The sequence below is a fragment of the Crocodylus siamensis genome, chromosome 2 (assembly GCF_052110815.1).
Source record: "Crocodylus siamensis isolate JL-2025a chromosome 2, ASM5211081v1, whole genome shotgun sequence".
Taxonomy (NCBI): Eukaryota; Metazoa; Chordata; order Crocodylia; family Crocodylidae; genus Crocodylus; species Crocodylus siamensis.
Genome location: NC_143396.1, coordinates 28,017,251 through 28,034,037, shown reverse-complemented (window position 1 = coordinate 28,034,037; position 16,787 = coordinate 28,017,251). Strand labels below are relative to the sequence as shown.

The 16,787-nt window shown below is 46.7% G+C and overlaps 1 protein-coding gene across 4 annotated transcripts in view; it reads left to right on the top strand.

Moving 5' to 3' along the window:
• Nucleotides 1-16,787, top strand: part of SLC2A9 (solute carrier family 2 member 9) — a 220,531-nt gene that overhangs the window by 39,446 nt on the left and 164,298 nt on the right. For 3 of the 4 annotated variants that reach the window (XM_090035590.1, XM_090035591.1, XM_090035592.1), the window contains exon 2: nt 4,953-5,032. In XM_090035590.1, the coding sequence (XP_089891716.1) occupies nt 4,973-5,032 (60 nt within the window). In that variant the 5' untranslated portion in view covers nt 4,953-4,972. Of the gene's footprint in view, nt 1-4,952; nt 5,033-13,633; nt 13,854-16,787 lie in introns of those variants that run through there. The other variant, XM_090035593.1, reaches the window with a different exon arrangement.

Sequence of the window (16,787 nt, the reverse complement as noted above, 5' to 3'; positions counted from 1 at the left end):
TATGGGGAAGCAAGAGAAGACATGCATAGTGATGGGATGGGCATGAAAAGAGTATGGTTATAGAATAAAGGGAAAGTGAGGTGGGCTGCCAACTTGGAGATGTACCTATTGCAGGGGTAGGCAAAATGCAGTCCATGGGACTGGCCCAGGGAAGAGTTTTGTCTGGCCTGCAGAGGGTCCCTTGGTCTCTCCTGGCCCAGGCACCATCCAGCCATGGTGCATCCTGCCGCTCCCAGGCAAGCAGCAGGGCTGGAGTGGCTCCACAGCTGGACTGCCTTTCTAGGCAGCCCAGGTGGTGGCAGCTTCTTCTGGCTACTGCTGCCACTGGCCCCACCCCTACAGTACTGGCAGGGACCTGCGCGTGCAGCCCCGACCAGGTGCACCCTGTGCCTGCTCTGGACTCGGCCATCCAGGCTGAGCAGGAGCTGTCAGCTGCCAGGCAGAAACTGTTGCTCAACGTGAGGGAAAAGTGGCTCCTCCCCTTCACCACTGTTGAACAGTTCTTGCTGTAGCTGCCCAGAGCCCATGTCATACCAGGCTGCCCTGTGTCTCCACCGCCATCACAGCCACCTCTGGATTGTCCAGCAGTGCGGCGGTGCCAGCACAAAGCAGTTGCAGGGCAGCCCAGAAGTGGCAGTGATGGCAGTGGAGATGCAGAGCAGCCTGGCGCAGTGCAGGCTACAGGAGGCTGCAGCAAGAACTACTCAGCAGCAGCAAGGGGAAGGAGCTGCTTTTTCCCCCGCACCTAGCAACAGTTTCTGTCCAGCAGCTGCTGCTGCCGCTGCTGCTGCTGCTGCTCCTCAGCCTGGATGGGCGAGTCTGGAGCAGGCCAGGGGTGCACCGAGTCAGGGCTGCATGCATGGATCTCCACCAGTACAGCAGGGATGGAGCCAGTGGCAGCAGCAGCTAGAAGGAGCCACTGCAGCCTGGGTTGCCTAGAAAGGCAGTGCAGCTGTGGAGCTGCCCCAGCCCCTCTGTATGCCCAGGGGACAGCAGGACAAGCCATGGCCAGTTGGTGTTGAGCAGGCGTGGGGTGGGCTGGGGCTGTGCACTATTGGCAGTGGTGGGGAAAGGCTGCACGGTGTACAGGCTGTGGGCCACTGTGGAGCAGAAACAGGTGCTGACTGTCTCAGGGGTGTGCACTTGGGGGGCTTCCATGTACACCTCACCATACCCTCAAACCCTCCCCTGCAAACCTCACAACCATACCCTCTTATACACACATTCACACATCCCACAAACACTGCATCCACCCACACCCTGCTTCACATCTCCCAACAAAACCTCCACCCCCCCCTACTCAAACCAACATGCCCCTGGGGGGAGCCCCATTCAATGCTGCATGTACACACCCCACCACTCACAAACACCCACACATACACACCCAGCCACCCTCCCCCTCTACACACCTTACATCCACCCACAAACCCCATACCCACCCACATACACACCCACACAACCCCACAAACCCTCTATACCCACCCACACCCCACATACACACACATCCACACCCCGCCACATCCCCTCACAAACTCCATACCCATCCACACCCACACCTACCCACACCCATCCATATCCCCCATGCCCTTCCCCCCACAATATACAAGAATAAGACTTCATTTTGGGCTATTATACAATCATTTCTATATATACAATGAAAACACACACAAATCAGAACAAACTTTTTTTTTTAATAAAATGTAAAATGTTATTGTGGATGTTTGATTTTTAGTATATAATTTTGAGGGGGTTTTTCTGGTTCCAAGATTGCAAACCACCTTCCCCAAAGGAGTATTTCCGAGGGTAAGGGGAGGGACTTCCAGTGGCAAAGGTCAGGGGTTGGGGGCGGGACTTTCGGTCCCAGTGGTGCGGGGTGCTTGTCCAGGGTGAGACCATCCTTGTGGGCCTTGACAGCTCACCAAAGCGCATTAAGTGGCCCTGCAGCCAAAATAGGTGCCCGCCCCAATCTATTAGGACCTTTTGCTCCAGCATTAATTTGTTTTTGAAGAAGTTCAGTGAATCACAGTCTGTTTGAACTCTGCCTCTATTAGTGATCTGATTTTAAAAGGATTAAAGTTACTACATTTTATAAGCAAAGGGAACAACCTAAGGCATTGGTTCTCAACCTCATTAGGCACACCCTCAGAACTAGCTAGCTCTTAGCTTTAATTCCTTTTTTTATTTATTATATAAAAATAATAGAACAATTCTTTTGTTGAGTTAGAAAATAGCAGGGAAAGGAGAGAGTCATAGTTATACCCAGATATAACTATGAACTTTTCTCCCTGCTATTTTCTAATTCAACCTCATAGGGCACAATAATGCGCTTTCACATTATACATTATAACTGGGTTAAAATTAACTCCTTACTGGGTATTTTCACAGAACCATTAAAACTGTGTTCCTCAGCTAATAAATGAGAAAATGAAAACCCTTTTCATGGATCATATCACAATAATTATTTACTGGTTGGGGCTAGGGCGTATGATCTTTTGATATGATAAAGTACAAAACATAATTAGATTCTCATTATCTTAGCTGGCATAAAGTATTAAAGTATTTTTTAAATGACATTTATCAAGTGTTAAAGAGTGATTAAACTGTATCTAAGCATGGTACCTTAATGAATGAAATGGTTAACAATAGCAGAAATACAAATCCCAGACTTTAATTTCCTTCACACATACTCAGATGAAATATTTTGACAAAGGATGAGTTCTCAAGGTCCTATTCCTATGTGCTTTAATCATATAAGTAGCCCAATGCCACATCCAAGTCAACTGGATTAGCCAGCATGTGATAATTTGGGGAAGCTATGTAGTTTATGAGTTCTGCTGGAGGTTACTAGAAATACAGAATTGTTGGCTCTTGCATGTTTCTGAATGAGTCTACCCACCCTTGCTGATAGGCTGCATCAATCAATCCCAGTTCAGACCCAGCAGTCACTGAACTGTAATAATCAGCTATTCAGATACCAATACCTCTTGAATCACAAATTAGCTATAGCTCAGGGTGGCTCCAACTCTTTCTTCGGGAACTGTAATTTTATGATTGGAAATTCCCAAATGAAGGGTTTTTTAAAAATATTTGCAGAAGGGGGGAAGCTCTGCAGAGCAACAAAGGAAGCTTTGGGCAGAACAGAAGAGATGGGCAGGCTTTCATAGGTAGCCCAGTTGTTTTTCTTCTAAATGCCTAACAATAAAACATTTTTTTTAAATGGCAGTATTTCTACATCAGTGGTGTCAATGGTTCTTGTCATGTAAATTCCAGCTTAGTGTCATTGTTTATTTTGCTTTGCATTTTATCTCTAGTTTAACACTTCTCCATATTCCAGTATTTATTTATTTGATATCTTAAGGCAGAATTGAAATCTCAGTGGTAATGAAATTTATATGAAACATACTGATAAGAATCTTGGCTTATTAAACAGTATACTTTTTATTATGTTGTAAATGCTACAATGAAACAGAAGCCTCCAGGTTCCATTTTTTTACTGTGTGCTTGTAAATGTAGCAAAGTGCACTTGAATTAGACCTTTGACACTGAGCACATAAATGCCTTTATTGATTTCATATCTGTCCTTCAATGAAGGCCACTCCAGTTCTTCTTTTAAAACACTTTTCATAAGAGCTACTGAAAAAGTGTTTACTATGGAAACCTCCAGCAGTGAAATGAAGGTGTTACACACATGGATTTCAGTAGGGCCAAGATTTCACTCTTGAAGCAAAACTCTGCTCCATGTGCTGACTTTTGCATGCTTCCTACCCTAATTTGGAAATCAGCTCAGATATGCTTAAGTAAATATACAATAATATGTACTATATTTAGCAAGAATCTTAGTACTGTTACATTTTTTGTAGCTCTATTGGTTTTAATGTTTGCAAAAGTGGGATTGGGAACTGTATTCTTCTTGGGAGCTTAAATGGTACCTGAGCACTGCAAGTTTTTAATGTTTTTTTCTTTGTGAACTAGTGAGTGGGCAGGGAGCCAGCAGGAGAACAGGGCCCACACCAGTGTCCTGGGGCCAGCGCCAGCAGGGCTCAGAGCAGGGCGGCAGGGGTACAGGGTCCCAGCTGGCAGGGGCTCTGTGGAGCCGGGCCACCTCCTCCCTCTCCCCACTGGTGCAGCCCAGCCTGGCTTCACAGATCCCTGCCAGCCTGTGCCCTGCTCTGGGCCTCATCAATGCTGGCCCTGGGACATTGGTCCCAAGACATTGGGACTTTGGTCCCAAGATGGTGACTATGGGGCAGGGCACCTGTCAAGGGGCAGAGCTACCCATGCGGCCCTCGACATCTTGCCAAAACTGGGTAAGCAGCCCTCTGCCCAAAATAATTGCCTGCCCCTGAGGTATGAGGTATTAACCTCTTTGTCTTAGTCACATGAGAACACTAGTACTGTAATTCCATCTACCTAACGTCCTCCTATGGTTTCAATAGAAATGGTGCTCTCCTCGTGCACAGTACTTTACTATGCAATGGTGAACAAACTGCTGCATTCTGCACTAGGGGAATATACTGGGAGCAGACAGTGCCATTCATAGAAGGGCCTGACCCAGCTAGTCTTTATTTGGATAAAAATTGCTGTCTATGAACACCAAATGGGCCACATCCCCATTGTGCTAGGTGTGACATAAACAGATCAGAACATACCATTTTAAACAAAACAGGTCCTGATTCAAGAAAGCACTTTAGCATAGTAAAAATAAGCATGTGTTCTTAAGTCCCTTTTGACATGGGGCAATTCATCACTGTCTTAATGAATACCTTACTGAATCAGAACTGAGATGAGAAGCCTAAGTCAGTAGAACTAATTATGGATTTTTTTTTAAATGCCTACTGAATTTGGCTCTTAATTTGTGAAACATGACTTCAGATGAAAGCTTTTACCAGCTATGAATGTAAGATCAGTAATTTAAAAACTGTTCTTTTTCTCCCCTCCCCCATCACTAACAGACTAGCAAGAAAATAACAGGATGGCAAATAAAGAGAAAAATGGTGAAATTAAAGAAAACCAGGTGGTGAAAAAGAAATTGGTGAGTGTTTTTTTTTCTTTTGTTTGTTTGTACCTCCCACCCTGTTATGCCTCTTCCAGTTTCCACCTTTTGTCAAAATTAAACAGTCACTATCAGTTTGGGAGTAAAGACACAGAAGATAGCCATGAGATATTGAGAACCATGAGATCCCAATCTTCAACCATAGGCAAATTCAGATTCTGGGTTCCTCTGTAAATGAAGAAGTAATGATATTTCACTTCAGATCCTGATGGCTTCATCCATTTTAGATTGTAAGCTTTTGGAGCAGGGGCTATTTTTACTGTGCACCTGCACAGTGGTGTCTATTATATAGATAATGACTCTTGAACAGACTGAATGTAGTTTTGGTCAAATTGACTGGCGATTAAACTGCAACAAGCAATCTCCATTCCCGGGGGGTGGAGGGGGGTGCTACTACAGTTGAGGCAAATGATGGCACTCGCTTGGAGGTCCATTGGTTATAAATAGAGCTCCAGATAGATCAAAAATGAGAGTCCTTCACAAGAAATATATGGCCTATCTTAGCCTGGATTTCTTACTTCCAGAAGTGTTGCATAACACTTCTCTTCTTTCAGGCATTTAAGAAAAGAGTAAACTGAGTTTTTCTTGAACAGGGAACTGGAGAGTTATGTGAGAGCCATAAGCAGTGCCAATACGTTGGTTGACTTCTTCGTTGTGTTTTTACAAAGAACATAAGCCCTGTGAATAAAATGGATCAGAAAAAAAGGTATCTGGGTGTTTGCTCATGTATTTATTTTTCTCTCTCTCAAAAAAAAAGGAGGGACAGGAGGGATTAAGCAATTCCAGAGGCTGGATTCTTCACTTGTTTGAATCTTGTGTCACCGGTTACACCTGATCAGATCACTGTAAATTCCTACTAAAACATAAAAAAAAGATTTTTCTTAGGTATAAATGACTAAACAAGGTTTCATAGTTTCATAGTTTTATAGTTGGTAGTGTTGGAAGGGACCTGAGAAGATCAAGTCTGACCCCCTGCCATGGCAGAAAAGAGTACGGGGGTCAAACGACCCCAGCAAGGTGATTGTCAAGCCTTGTCTTAAAGACCCCCAGGGTAGGGGCCAGCACCACTTCGCTTGGAAGTTGGTTCCAGATCCTAGCTGCCCTGACTGTGAAGTAGCGCCTCCTGATGTCTAATCTGAATTTACCCTCTGCCAGCTTGTGACCTGTATTTCTAGTCACTCCTGGTGGTGCTTGGGAAAAGAGCAAAAAATAAATCAATCAATAAAATAAAATAAGACCAAAAAAATCCAAACACTACCTGGCCTGTTTTGAAGCTAACACACCGACAAGCTGCCATTCATGGTTCATTTCACTCTTACCATATTTTATTGACACAAAATGCTACACACTTCATGTACATTATAAAAGAACAGGAATTCACAGTTCTGTAACAGTACTGTTTCCACTGCTGACATACTAATAGCAGTAATAAATGTAGTGACTGGGAACTTTTCCAAAATATACTCACATCTGTATTGCCATATTTTCTCACATACCATGTGCACATAAATAAGACACATTCCTTGTATTGGGGACAGGGCAATGAAGAGAGATGGGGAGAGGGGAAGATTTTTCTAGAGTCCTGGCTGAATCCTAACTGTTGATGCTCAAACCAAGAGAAACACCCTACTGTTTTAACATTGCCAGCAGCTTTTGGCAGCTAATTTAGCAGTGACTGTGAAAGGATCAGAACTCTAATACTGAAAACTGCACTCTGCCCCTCTCTTGCTGGCTGGGAGAGAAGGATAGTCTCAGCAACCATAACAGAATTCATATGCTTCAACTCTGGCATATAAACTAATTTTCCCACCTAAGACCACAAACCCTAATTTTGGAGGGCTGTTTTTTGGGAAAGGGTGCCTGTGGCATGAGGGTAAATAAGCTATAGACGCTTCACAGATTCATGATCCATTGTTTCAGGTGGACAAACAGCTGTACTCAAAAGATTTTGTTGTTTGCTTAACCCAGCTGATTACATATCTAATAATCACCATCTGTTCTAGAATAATAGCATGGGTGTATCAAGACTGTTTTGACTGTAAAAACATCCAGCTATAGTGTGGCTACTGTATCAGTGTTCCCTATATATTGAAATCTGTTTTGTATCTCTTGCTAGTTAGGACAGTTAGTGCACTTGGGTAAAATCTTGTAGACATTACCTTGGCATAATTCCTTCTGCGTTCAGACTCTAGGCTAAGTTCAAGGAGGTGTTTCATGTTCAACTTAACACTCAATGGGCATGTCCAGATGAGCATGCGCGTGCCTCTTGCCCCGTCTCAAACCCCTTTGAGGCAGGCTGGCAAGAGGCACGTGTAGGAATGAAAAAATGCTCCCCACACTGTAAACTTGTAGCACAGGGAGAAAATTAGACCCCTGGATAGCCAGAGGTCTAAAAAAACCAGAGTTTAAAAAAGGGGGGCAAGGCACAGTCCTGGACCATGCCCTGAGGCAACTGGAGGCTGGGTCATCCATGGAGACGCTCTGGCTGCCAGAGCATCTCTATGGTTAGCCCCTCACCCTGGTGCTGAAACATGTGGCTGCCAGACAGTGTGTTCAGCACCAGGGCTCCAGTGCTGTAAGTAAAGGGTCGGGGGGGCTGGAGCAGGGGGGAGGGGACCATGGGGGGGACCTCAGTTGGTCCCCCACTTCCCCAGCCCCCCCAATCATTTTCCTGACCAGTGCTTCCCTGCACCTTCCCCTCCGAGGTCCCCCAATCCCTCCCCCCCAACCCCAGCATCCCCATAGTTTAAAAAAAAAATCCAGCACTTACTGGCAGTTGGAGCTATCATCTGTAACACTGGGGTCCTGCCCACACAGTGTGGGGTAGAGGGACAGCCCCAGCAGCCCCAGTCCAGGCCCTCCTGCCCCCCGCTGCCCTTGCTGCCCAGGAACAGGCTTTGCCAGGAGGCCCTGGACTCCCCTCAGGCCCTGCTCCTGGGGTAAGTAGAGGCTTTTTTCTGTTTTTTTCATGGCTGCCCCCCCCAAGTGACAGTGCCTGGGGTCGGGGAGGCAGCCATGGGGGCCTGGGGGTGCAAGTGGGGGATGGGGCTGGGCGGAGCGGCATTGTAGGGTCTGGGGGAGTGGAGGGTGGGGCTGGGAGGCAGCCATTAGGGGGGCTGCAGCAGCAGCTGGCAGGGGATGGTGCCAGGTAGGGCAGTAATCAGGGGGCTGGGGTGGGGCATATGGGCCTTGCAGGGGGGTGGTAGCCATTTGGCTCTTGTTTGTGGGGCCGTAGCCCCTGTGTGGGGGCTGAACCCCTGTGGGGGGGCTGTAACACTTGTGTGGGGGTTGAATCTCCTGTTGGGGGGCTGTAACCCCTGTTGGGGGGCCATAGCTCCTGTGTGGGGTAGCCCTGCCACTTGCCAGTTGCCCCGCCCCGGTCACCATATTGAGACCAGAAGTCCCACCTTCTAACCCCTGACCTTTGCCACCAGACATCCTTCCCCTTGCCCCTCCTTTTGGGAGGGGAAGGTTGCCATCTTGGAACCAGAAAAAACCAAATCATACACTAAAAGTCAAACGTCTACTATAACATAGTTTAATTTTATTAGAAAAAATATTTGTCATGATTTGTGTTTGCATACTGTATCTAGATTACATAATAACTCAGAAATAAAGTCTTACTCTTATATATTTTGTGTAGAATGTGGCTGGGGGTGGGAAGTGTCCCCCACATGCAGTGCAGCCCCCGCTGTGGGCAGCAGCAACAGGCAGGGGCGTTTGGGGTGTTCATGCCCCATGCAGGCTCTGGCATCCAGTGGCATGCAGCTCCAGCCAGTACTGCATGTGGGGGAGCAGCCTGCCCAAGCTGTGTCTATCATGGGGGCTCTGTGTGGTGCACCTGCAGCTCCCACATCCATGTGGCACTGGGAAAAGCCCCATGCACTGGAGCCAGCTGCCTTCCATGCCCCGTGCAGGAGTGAACCTGCTTCTAACCCCTTAATAAGGGAGAAGTGGTGTATCATTATTGTCAGGACCCACTGTCAGGCAGCAACTGAATATTTTGCCAGGGCAGTCCAGATCCATAGGAAATGCATTGATGCAGGGATTCAATGTTTTGGCATTCTTGCTCTGCATGGATGTGTGTGTGTATACATACATATGTATGCATGTATATATGTGTGCACACACACTTTTACATGGTTGTTTCAGTCTACTCTTTTTATTTCTTTTTCTCCACCTGGCTGTGCTGGGGGCTGCACAGCCTGGGGAACAGAATCAGGAGTAGGATTAGCCAAGAGGTGGGTGTGGAGCAGTGGTTCTCAACCTTTTTTGTTTACCAGGACCCATCTATAAACATGAATGGCCAGTTCTGACCCAGTGCCCCTCACTCCCAACCCGCTGCCTCCAGACCCCAACCCCCCAGTATGTGGGGCAGGGCATGGATGTGTTGGGTAGGGGGTGCCCCAAGCAGCCCCTTGAAGCCTAGACCTCTGCCAGCCGGCAGGGGAAAACCCCCAGTTTCCTGTGTTTTTCTCCTTTAAAGGATAATCCATTTTTGAAGTTGGTTTGTGCCCCTTTCACATATTCTTGCAACCAACAGATTAAGAAATGCTGATGTAGGTGGACCAGAGCATGAGGCGCTTCTGCTGGGTCCAAGGACCCTGCTGTTACCAGATTTGCCCATTACTTTGGGGTGCACTCATTTATTAGGGGTACGTTTCTGGGGTCTTTGTAATTCTATCAATGTGCTGCTTGTGTTACTTGTGTTTCTTTATGGAGCTGTATCTCTCACTTCTGCAAGTCCTCAACCACAGTGGAGCTATCTTGCAGGGCTCAGTTTCAGTGGGGCTGGGTTTCTCTAGCCATCAAATCTGTAAAATACATACATACATGCACACACACACACAGATTAATGTGACATGCCTGACCCGGCTGGGTTGATCAGCATGTACAGGCTGACACCCTCGTATGCCAGGAATCAGTTCATCAGGGTAATAATAAAATGCAGTCAGACACAAGCACACAAGTGAACAGAAAACCTCTGAATCAGGCTGAGTGTCCAGCTGACACCCTCGTGGGCCAGCATTCAGTTCATTAGGGCATGCCCGAGTCCAACTGGGTCAATCAGCCTATACAAGCTGATCCCCTTATGTGTCTCAAACTCAGCATGTCCCAATATTTACTGTCCTAGTAGTGGTAGCCTCTTGATGAGCGAACCCCACAGTATTTCTGGGCTTCACAGGGATCTTTGGCTTAGGTAAAAGAAGCGCTGCTGCAGAGCAAGTAGGGAAGGGGAAGCAAAGAAGGAAAAATATATCCGGTTACCACCAGATTGACTATAAATGTTATTTATTGCTAAATATATGGAATTTATGATGATACTAGTAGTAATAGACATGTAAGGAAAAACAAACAAAAAGAATTACAATATTACCTTGGCTCAGTTGAGTATTTGGGGAAACCTAGCTCAAGCTTAGGTAATAAAATTCAGGTTCAGAAAGCTATGCCGAGAGAGAGATGGAGAGCGAGACCTGGGATCTCACCATTCGAAAGAGACGATCTGCTTTTGAGAACAACAGCGGATGGTGTCAGAGAGATGTCTCCCTCTTGAAGCACACTGTTTGCTGCTTTACAGCTTTCTTATACCCTTAATCAAGCCTATTCAAAGTATTCTATTAATTGTGTAAATTAAGAGGGTCCCGAGGTGTAATTGAAAGGGAAAATCCTGTTTTATAAACAGTTTCAATTTAAATGAATTATCTTTTTCAGCAACAAGGGGTTATCTGGAACATCTCAAGGAACTGATTAACAACCAGGAAAAACATAAAGTTTTAAGGAGTAACCAGATACCTAGAAGCCAACTTCAAATTATTATGAATATAGAAGTGTTACCCTATGGGGTCAGGCCAACTGTCAGGATCTCAACATTATGCTGTTAGGACGGTGTGACACAATTGCACATATACAAACACACAAATCAAATAGGTGCATGCACACAAACAACTCAGGCATGTACACATCCAAACCAGCCTATGCACATGCATACCTATCACCAATTCAAGCACATACACACTACACACCAAAAATTAGACAACAATCAGTCCATACACATACACGGATCCAACACACTCCATGGACATACATGGATCACTAATTTGTATATCACACACGATGACATATACAGATGGTATATTCTGGTATATTCACCAGTTCACACACATACCAGTCCCCTACACATACAAACAGGTGAGTTCCTAACTTGAATGGTATGGTATGTGTGTGTGTGTTTAGGGTACTTGGGATTGGGGGAAGGTTAAGGTGAGAGAGAAAGTGTAAGGAGTAAAGGTTGCCAGAACTAGGATTAGAACTGGTAGACTAGAGAGAAGCTGGCTGAGGAACTGAGGCTTGGGGTTACTTAAGGTCAAGTGGCACCAGGGTTACTTGAGGTCACTGGTGCAAGGAAAAAAGCCTGGTGGCAAGGAGGAGACAGCCAGGAAAGAGAGAGAGGCAGAAACCTGGGAGCTTGGGGCTGGAAACTGAGGCAGACAGGTGAGAGATAAGTGGTGGCAAGGAGGAAACAGTCAGGAAACAGATAAAAACCCAACACGGGGTTTCAAAATAACAGGTTTATTACACAGACAACACACTACACAGTCCCATGAAGTTATTGGTACACACGCACGCATGCATGCACACACTCACAATGGCAGCAGGAGAAAGAGACTCAGTGGAAGGGTTGGACTCTGTTTCTGTTCCCTACCTGGACTCCAAGTCCTTTGTTGAAGAGCTGGGGGTGGGTGATAGCTACCTATCCAGGCTGGAAAGGGGTCTTTGTCCAGCAGGTGTTGTCCAGAGGAGGGTCGCTGGTGGGGTCTCTGGGTGAATAGGTGGTGTGGCATGGTGCTGTTCCAGATGGAGAGGGCGTCCCAAGGAGTCAGTCTTCATTACCCCTTTTTATGGGACAGACTACCTCTGCGGAGAGCCTGTCCTAGCAAGGTCAGTCCTGTTACAGAGGGCTCCAGGTGTTCCTACTGAGCATGTGCAGCCTTGGTGCAATGGTGGGTTGCTTCATCTTTTGTTTCTTGAATGTGGAGGGTGGTTCCAAAGGCTGGGTCGTTGGTCCAGGTATTGGTGTTGATGGTTCAGTCATTCAGAGGGAGCTATTTTTAGATCTACTGCCATTGTCTCTCAAGCACCCGCATTCATTGCCATTCATCCAAGAACCAATTTACATAGGAGGGGTAGGTATAAGTCATAGGTTACAAGATCAGGGGACACAAGATGGAGGCTTGACATTACAAGATGGAAACTTGACATGATTTATGCTAACTTACATTTGTAGGCCTAAAACAGTAATCACACAATATAAAAGCAGTAAAAAATTAATACAAACATAATAATAATCACTTATAAAACAGTGGATATCTATATCAAAATAGTAGGGCCTTTTTTGCAAAGAGGGGAGAGAAAAATAAAACTTACTACCTAAAATAAAATGTTAAAGCTTATCCTACATCTTAGCTTACTTATAATTATCTATAGGGAATAGAGATAGAGAGGAAAAGTCAGAAATACTTGGGGAAGGGGAGGGAATGCCTTTTAAAATAAAAAAACCAAAACTGGGGTTTTTGCTTCATATTATATACTGGAAGGGATACTGCATTGTTTTTTCTCAGGTGGCCTAGCTATGCTTGCACTGTGAAGTCAGCATCAGTGTTCTGTATTTTACCTGTTGTGAATAAGCCTCAGCTTAGCATGATTTTTAGATCTTCCTGTAGTCTCTTATCAGACTTAAGGGGATTACTTGGAGTTCTCCTAAACGTTGTGGGGAGGACTTCCACCAGTAATCCTGGGAAAAGTATGACAGCATTAGTGGTCAGGGCTCCAACGGGCTGGACGCTGTGATGAACCCTTAACCACTGTTCAAATGTTGCCCACCATTTAAGGAGGCAGTTACTGCGACGGGAAAGCCGGGCAAGTAGAAGAAGGCTTCACAAGATACAAGTGCTCTAAATCAGTGTTTCCCAACCGGTGTGCTGTGGCACAGAAGTGTGCTGTCAGAAATGAACAGGCATGCCACCGAATTTTGCCATGGCAATAAACATGAACACCAGTGCCCCTGGAGAATGGTGGGGGGGGCATGGTTTGCTCCTGAAGGTGGCGGTGGCCGGAGTGTGGCAGCAGTGAGCTCCTGCAGCGGCTGCACTGCTGGGGGGGAGGCAGCATCGGCAGTGGCAGTTGGGGACTGCCTGCAGCGGGGGGGGGGGGAGAGCTGTGACCGCCTGCAAGTGCCACTAGCAGTGTCATGCACCCCCACACGTCGCCGATGGTAATGAGTGACAATAGGTATGAGGATGGGGGATGCCCTAACAGGTGTGAGGCAAAAATGATGATGATAATGGTTATTATATTAGAAATTATTATTAATGTAAGTGTGCCTTGGGCTGGAAAACACTGCCCTCAACCAGGCAGGGGACCTCCTGGCACCTTGCAAGGTTTGGCCAACAAAGCAGAAGCCAGGCCCGGCACCAGCGCTCGCGGCTCTGCGGCAATGGGGCCGGGAGCGAGACGCGTCCAGGCCAAGGCCCCGCTGCAGTTCAGCCTCCTCCGGGCGCGGGGCAGCAAGGGCAGGGGCGGCCGACGGCGCTGCCGACCCAGCCGTGTCCCGGCTCCCGGCTCCCGGCGCGGGCGGGGCGGAGCGGGCCGGCGGGCGAGCGCGGACTCCGCCGCCCCACGCTGCGCACGTGCACTGGCCGGCGACTGAGCCCCCCGCCCCGCGGCACGGCAGGGCCGAACTCCTCCTAACATGGCCAACTTAGCGGCCCTGCTGGAGACTGGCAGCAAGAGGGAGAGAAACGTGAGTATCGCCAGGAGGCAGCGGGGGGTGCTTCGCGGGCGGTGCCGGGCAAGGGGAGGGAAGGGCGCTGTTTTCCTCGCTCCCCGGGGAAGCGGAGCGGCTCCGGGCAGCTTGACAGACAGCTCGAGAAGGCCGAGCTAAAAATACTCCTGCTGCCGGACTGCCACGAGGTGCGCGAGCCGGAGGGCCACGTGGGAAGGGCAGCGCTGCCGGCTCCGTGACCGCGCGGGGCGAGGGGCTGTTTCCCAGAGCAGGGCTGGGAGAAAGAAGAAAGCCCGCTGCTTCAGCGTTTCTGTCCAAGTGCTCCTCCATCAGCTGTAGGCTGGGGAGAGCAAGGAGAGAAGAGCAGAAGGAGGGGGCCGGGCTTTCCCTGTCTGTGAAGTTCCTGAAGAGCAAGTTAAGCCGATGAGCCACCCTGTAGTCAAGGCTTTTTCCCAAGTGGAGTGTCTCAGTCTTGGGGTGTCTGGCCTGGGCCACCTGAAAAGCCCTGCTCCTTTTGTTTTTCCTGGGAGGCTGTGTGCCTGGTACAAGGATTAGCCTGGACCCTTTTTTATGTAGCTCAAGGTGACATAAACGCTGTTAAGCAAGCTTGGCAGTTTCCGACTTAATTCTCCCAGGTAATGGCGAAACAGCACTCTTGAATACTTCCCTGCTTTCTCTTCCTCAGAGGAGGGGGCTGCAATTGGGTAAAAGCAGAAATTTTAGTTCAGCTTTAAAAAACAAAGCTCCAAGTGTTGCCTTTTCAAAACAAAAGCCTAAATTCAAGGGTTGCCTTAGGTCATGGATAAATCTGTTAAGTTGTGAAAATAAGACGTGCTAGGAGGGAAATCATTGCTGAAGGATATAGGGATGGTACAGACTTGGGACCATGCTCTGAGACTTGTGATGATGAGGAAGGACATCTGGTTACTTGCTTTTAGACTGTCCACCTCTGGAGTATTCAGAGATCTTTGTTTTGAACTGACTGTTACTTTGCTGAAAGAGGAACTCTTTGCTGCCGTGATAAACACGCCTACCTCTCTCTGATTTCAGCAGTACGCTGTAGAAGAAAATGGTACTGTACATAGTATATACTACAGCACAGCGATTGTTAAGGTGTGAAAGGATTGAAAGAGCTTTTACAGCTCTTGTATCACTTTAGAGAGTTCATATGTTTTTATTTCAAAGCATTTGGATGAAAGTCCTTATCTAAGTTTGCTTTCATTTGTCTCTTGTGTTCCTTATATTTGAACAAACATTTTAAAATACCAAGAGAGGAGAGGTCACAGCAGAAATGAAAGCTGCAACTTAAATATTCAAAACACTTCAGAGCTCTTGTGCTAGCAGGTTTCAGTACTGTAGGGTCGGTTGTAATCCCGGTCCAGGTGACATTTCTTGGCTCTCAAATTAATTTTTAAAGTATGATCAGAAGGGCTGTTGCAGTAAGGGTGAGATGAGGTTAGGACTCTGTATTTTTGTTTGGCAGCAGTTCTGAAACTGATGTCACCTGTTTTCCGCTCACATTTTAACCCTGTAGACATAAGTATTTCGTTTGTCAGGGCTGCAGAGCTGAATCACTCTAGTTTCAGAACGCGTGGAGGGCCTGTCTGTGACTGTGGTGTGCCAGTGCTGTTCACCTTCCACAGGCTGCAAGCTGAGGCTTTCTGAAGGAAATCTCGGGGCAGGATCATTTGAGGGGAAAGAATAACTGAAAGTCTAAAGGACTTTGATGCAAGATGTCATTAGTAGAGGACCTAAATTTGCCACATTTTCAATATTGCCACTAGTGACTAGCAAAACTGAATGATGCAGTGTTTTTATGTTTGGTTGCTTCCATCTAGATAATTGGCTGATTATAATACAGCATAATGTATTAAGTACTGAGCTCAGTGTGGTACATTTCTCTCACAAGATATTTTCAGAGTTCTCTGGCTTGGATGCGAATAGCATGTTTAATGAGCTGTGCAATTCTTTGAAAATTTACCACAGCATGCAGAAATTTAAACATCCAAGCTCTTCAGCACACAACATGCTTGTGAGCTCCCAAGGGCTTCAAATACAGGACAGGATTGACCTGCGCACACACTACATTCATACAGTAGCCTCTGCTCTGACCCATGAATATCCCACAACTTGTCAAACAACCCAAGCAAGCTCCCAGTGACAATGCAAAGGGAAAGGAATACTTCACAGCCTCTTTAGATTATGTCTCCATAGCAAAATAAAGTGTGAGTGTAATGTACCATCTTAATCTATCTAGCACAGGTAATTGTAGCATTGAATATATGGTAACAATTGCTAGCAATTAGAATAAGCATCCAGGAGGCCTACACTCTGGTTGATAGTATGTGCTAAAGCTCATACTGCCTTATGTCATCTGCCTGACGTAGGTACTAAGGTATACAAGTGCCTGCTAGAATCATGCCTTTACTTTACTCTGAAGCCATGCGGCTTTCGTTTGCAGTAGACTGCCGTGATAGTCTGTGGATCCACTCACCCCTTCCAGGAAGGAAGCTATACATTCTGAGCAACGGCCTAAAGTAGGTGTAAAGGGGATTTGCTCCTGTGAGGAGAATGGAAGCCATGAGATTGTTCATGGAAGAAATCATACAGGGACTTACTTGCCTGTTAGGGACTAATTCAAAAATTCCAGATACAGGATAAAACTTTCAACAGTTCCTAAAATCACCGTTTTCAAAAGGACATCTCAGAGCCATTGGCTCTCAATGACCACAACTAGTAAAGACACATTTATGGAATCCCCAGTGACTTCCACCAAGTTAGCTAGCAGGCTGTATATTTCTTTAAGGAGTTTTTTGGAGTACTGAATTGTGGATGGTACCGCTCACTTGTTTGCTTTATACTATGCTGAGCATTGTTTCATTCCATTTCCTCTTCTGTTGTCATAAAAAGGGGACAAAAGAAATCCCGAGGAATTGGGACCAACATTTAAAT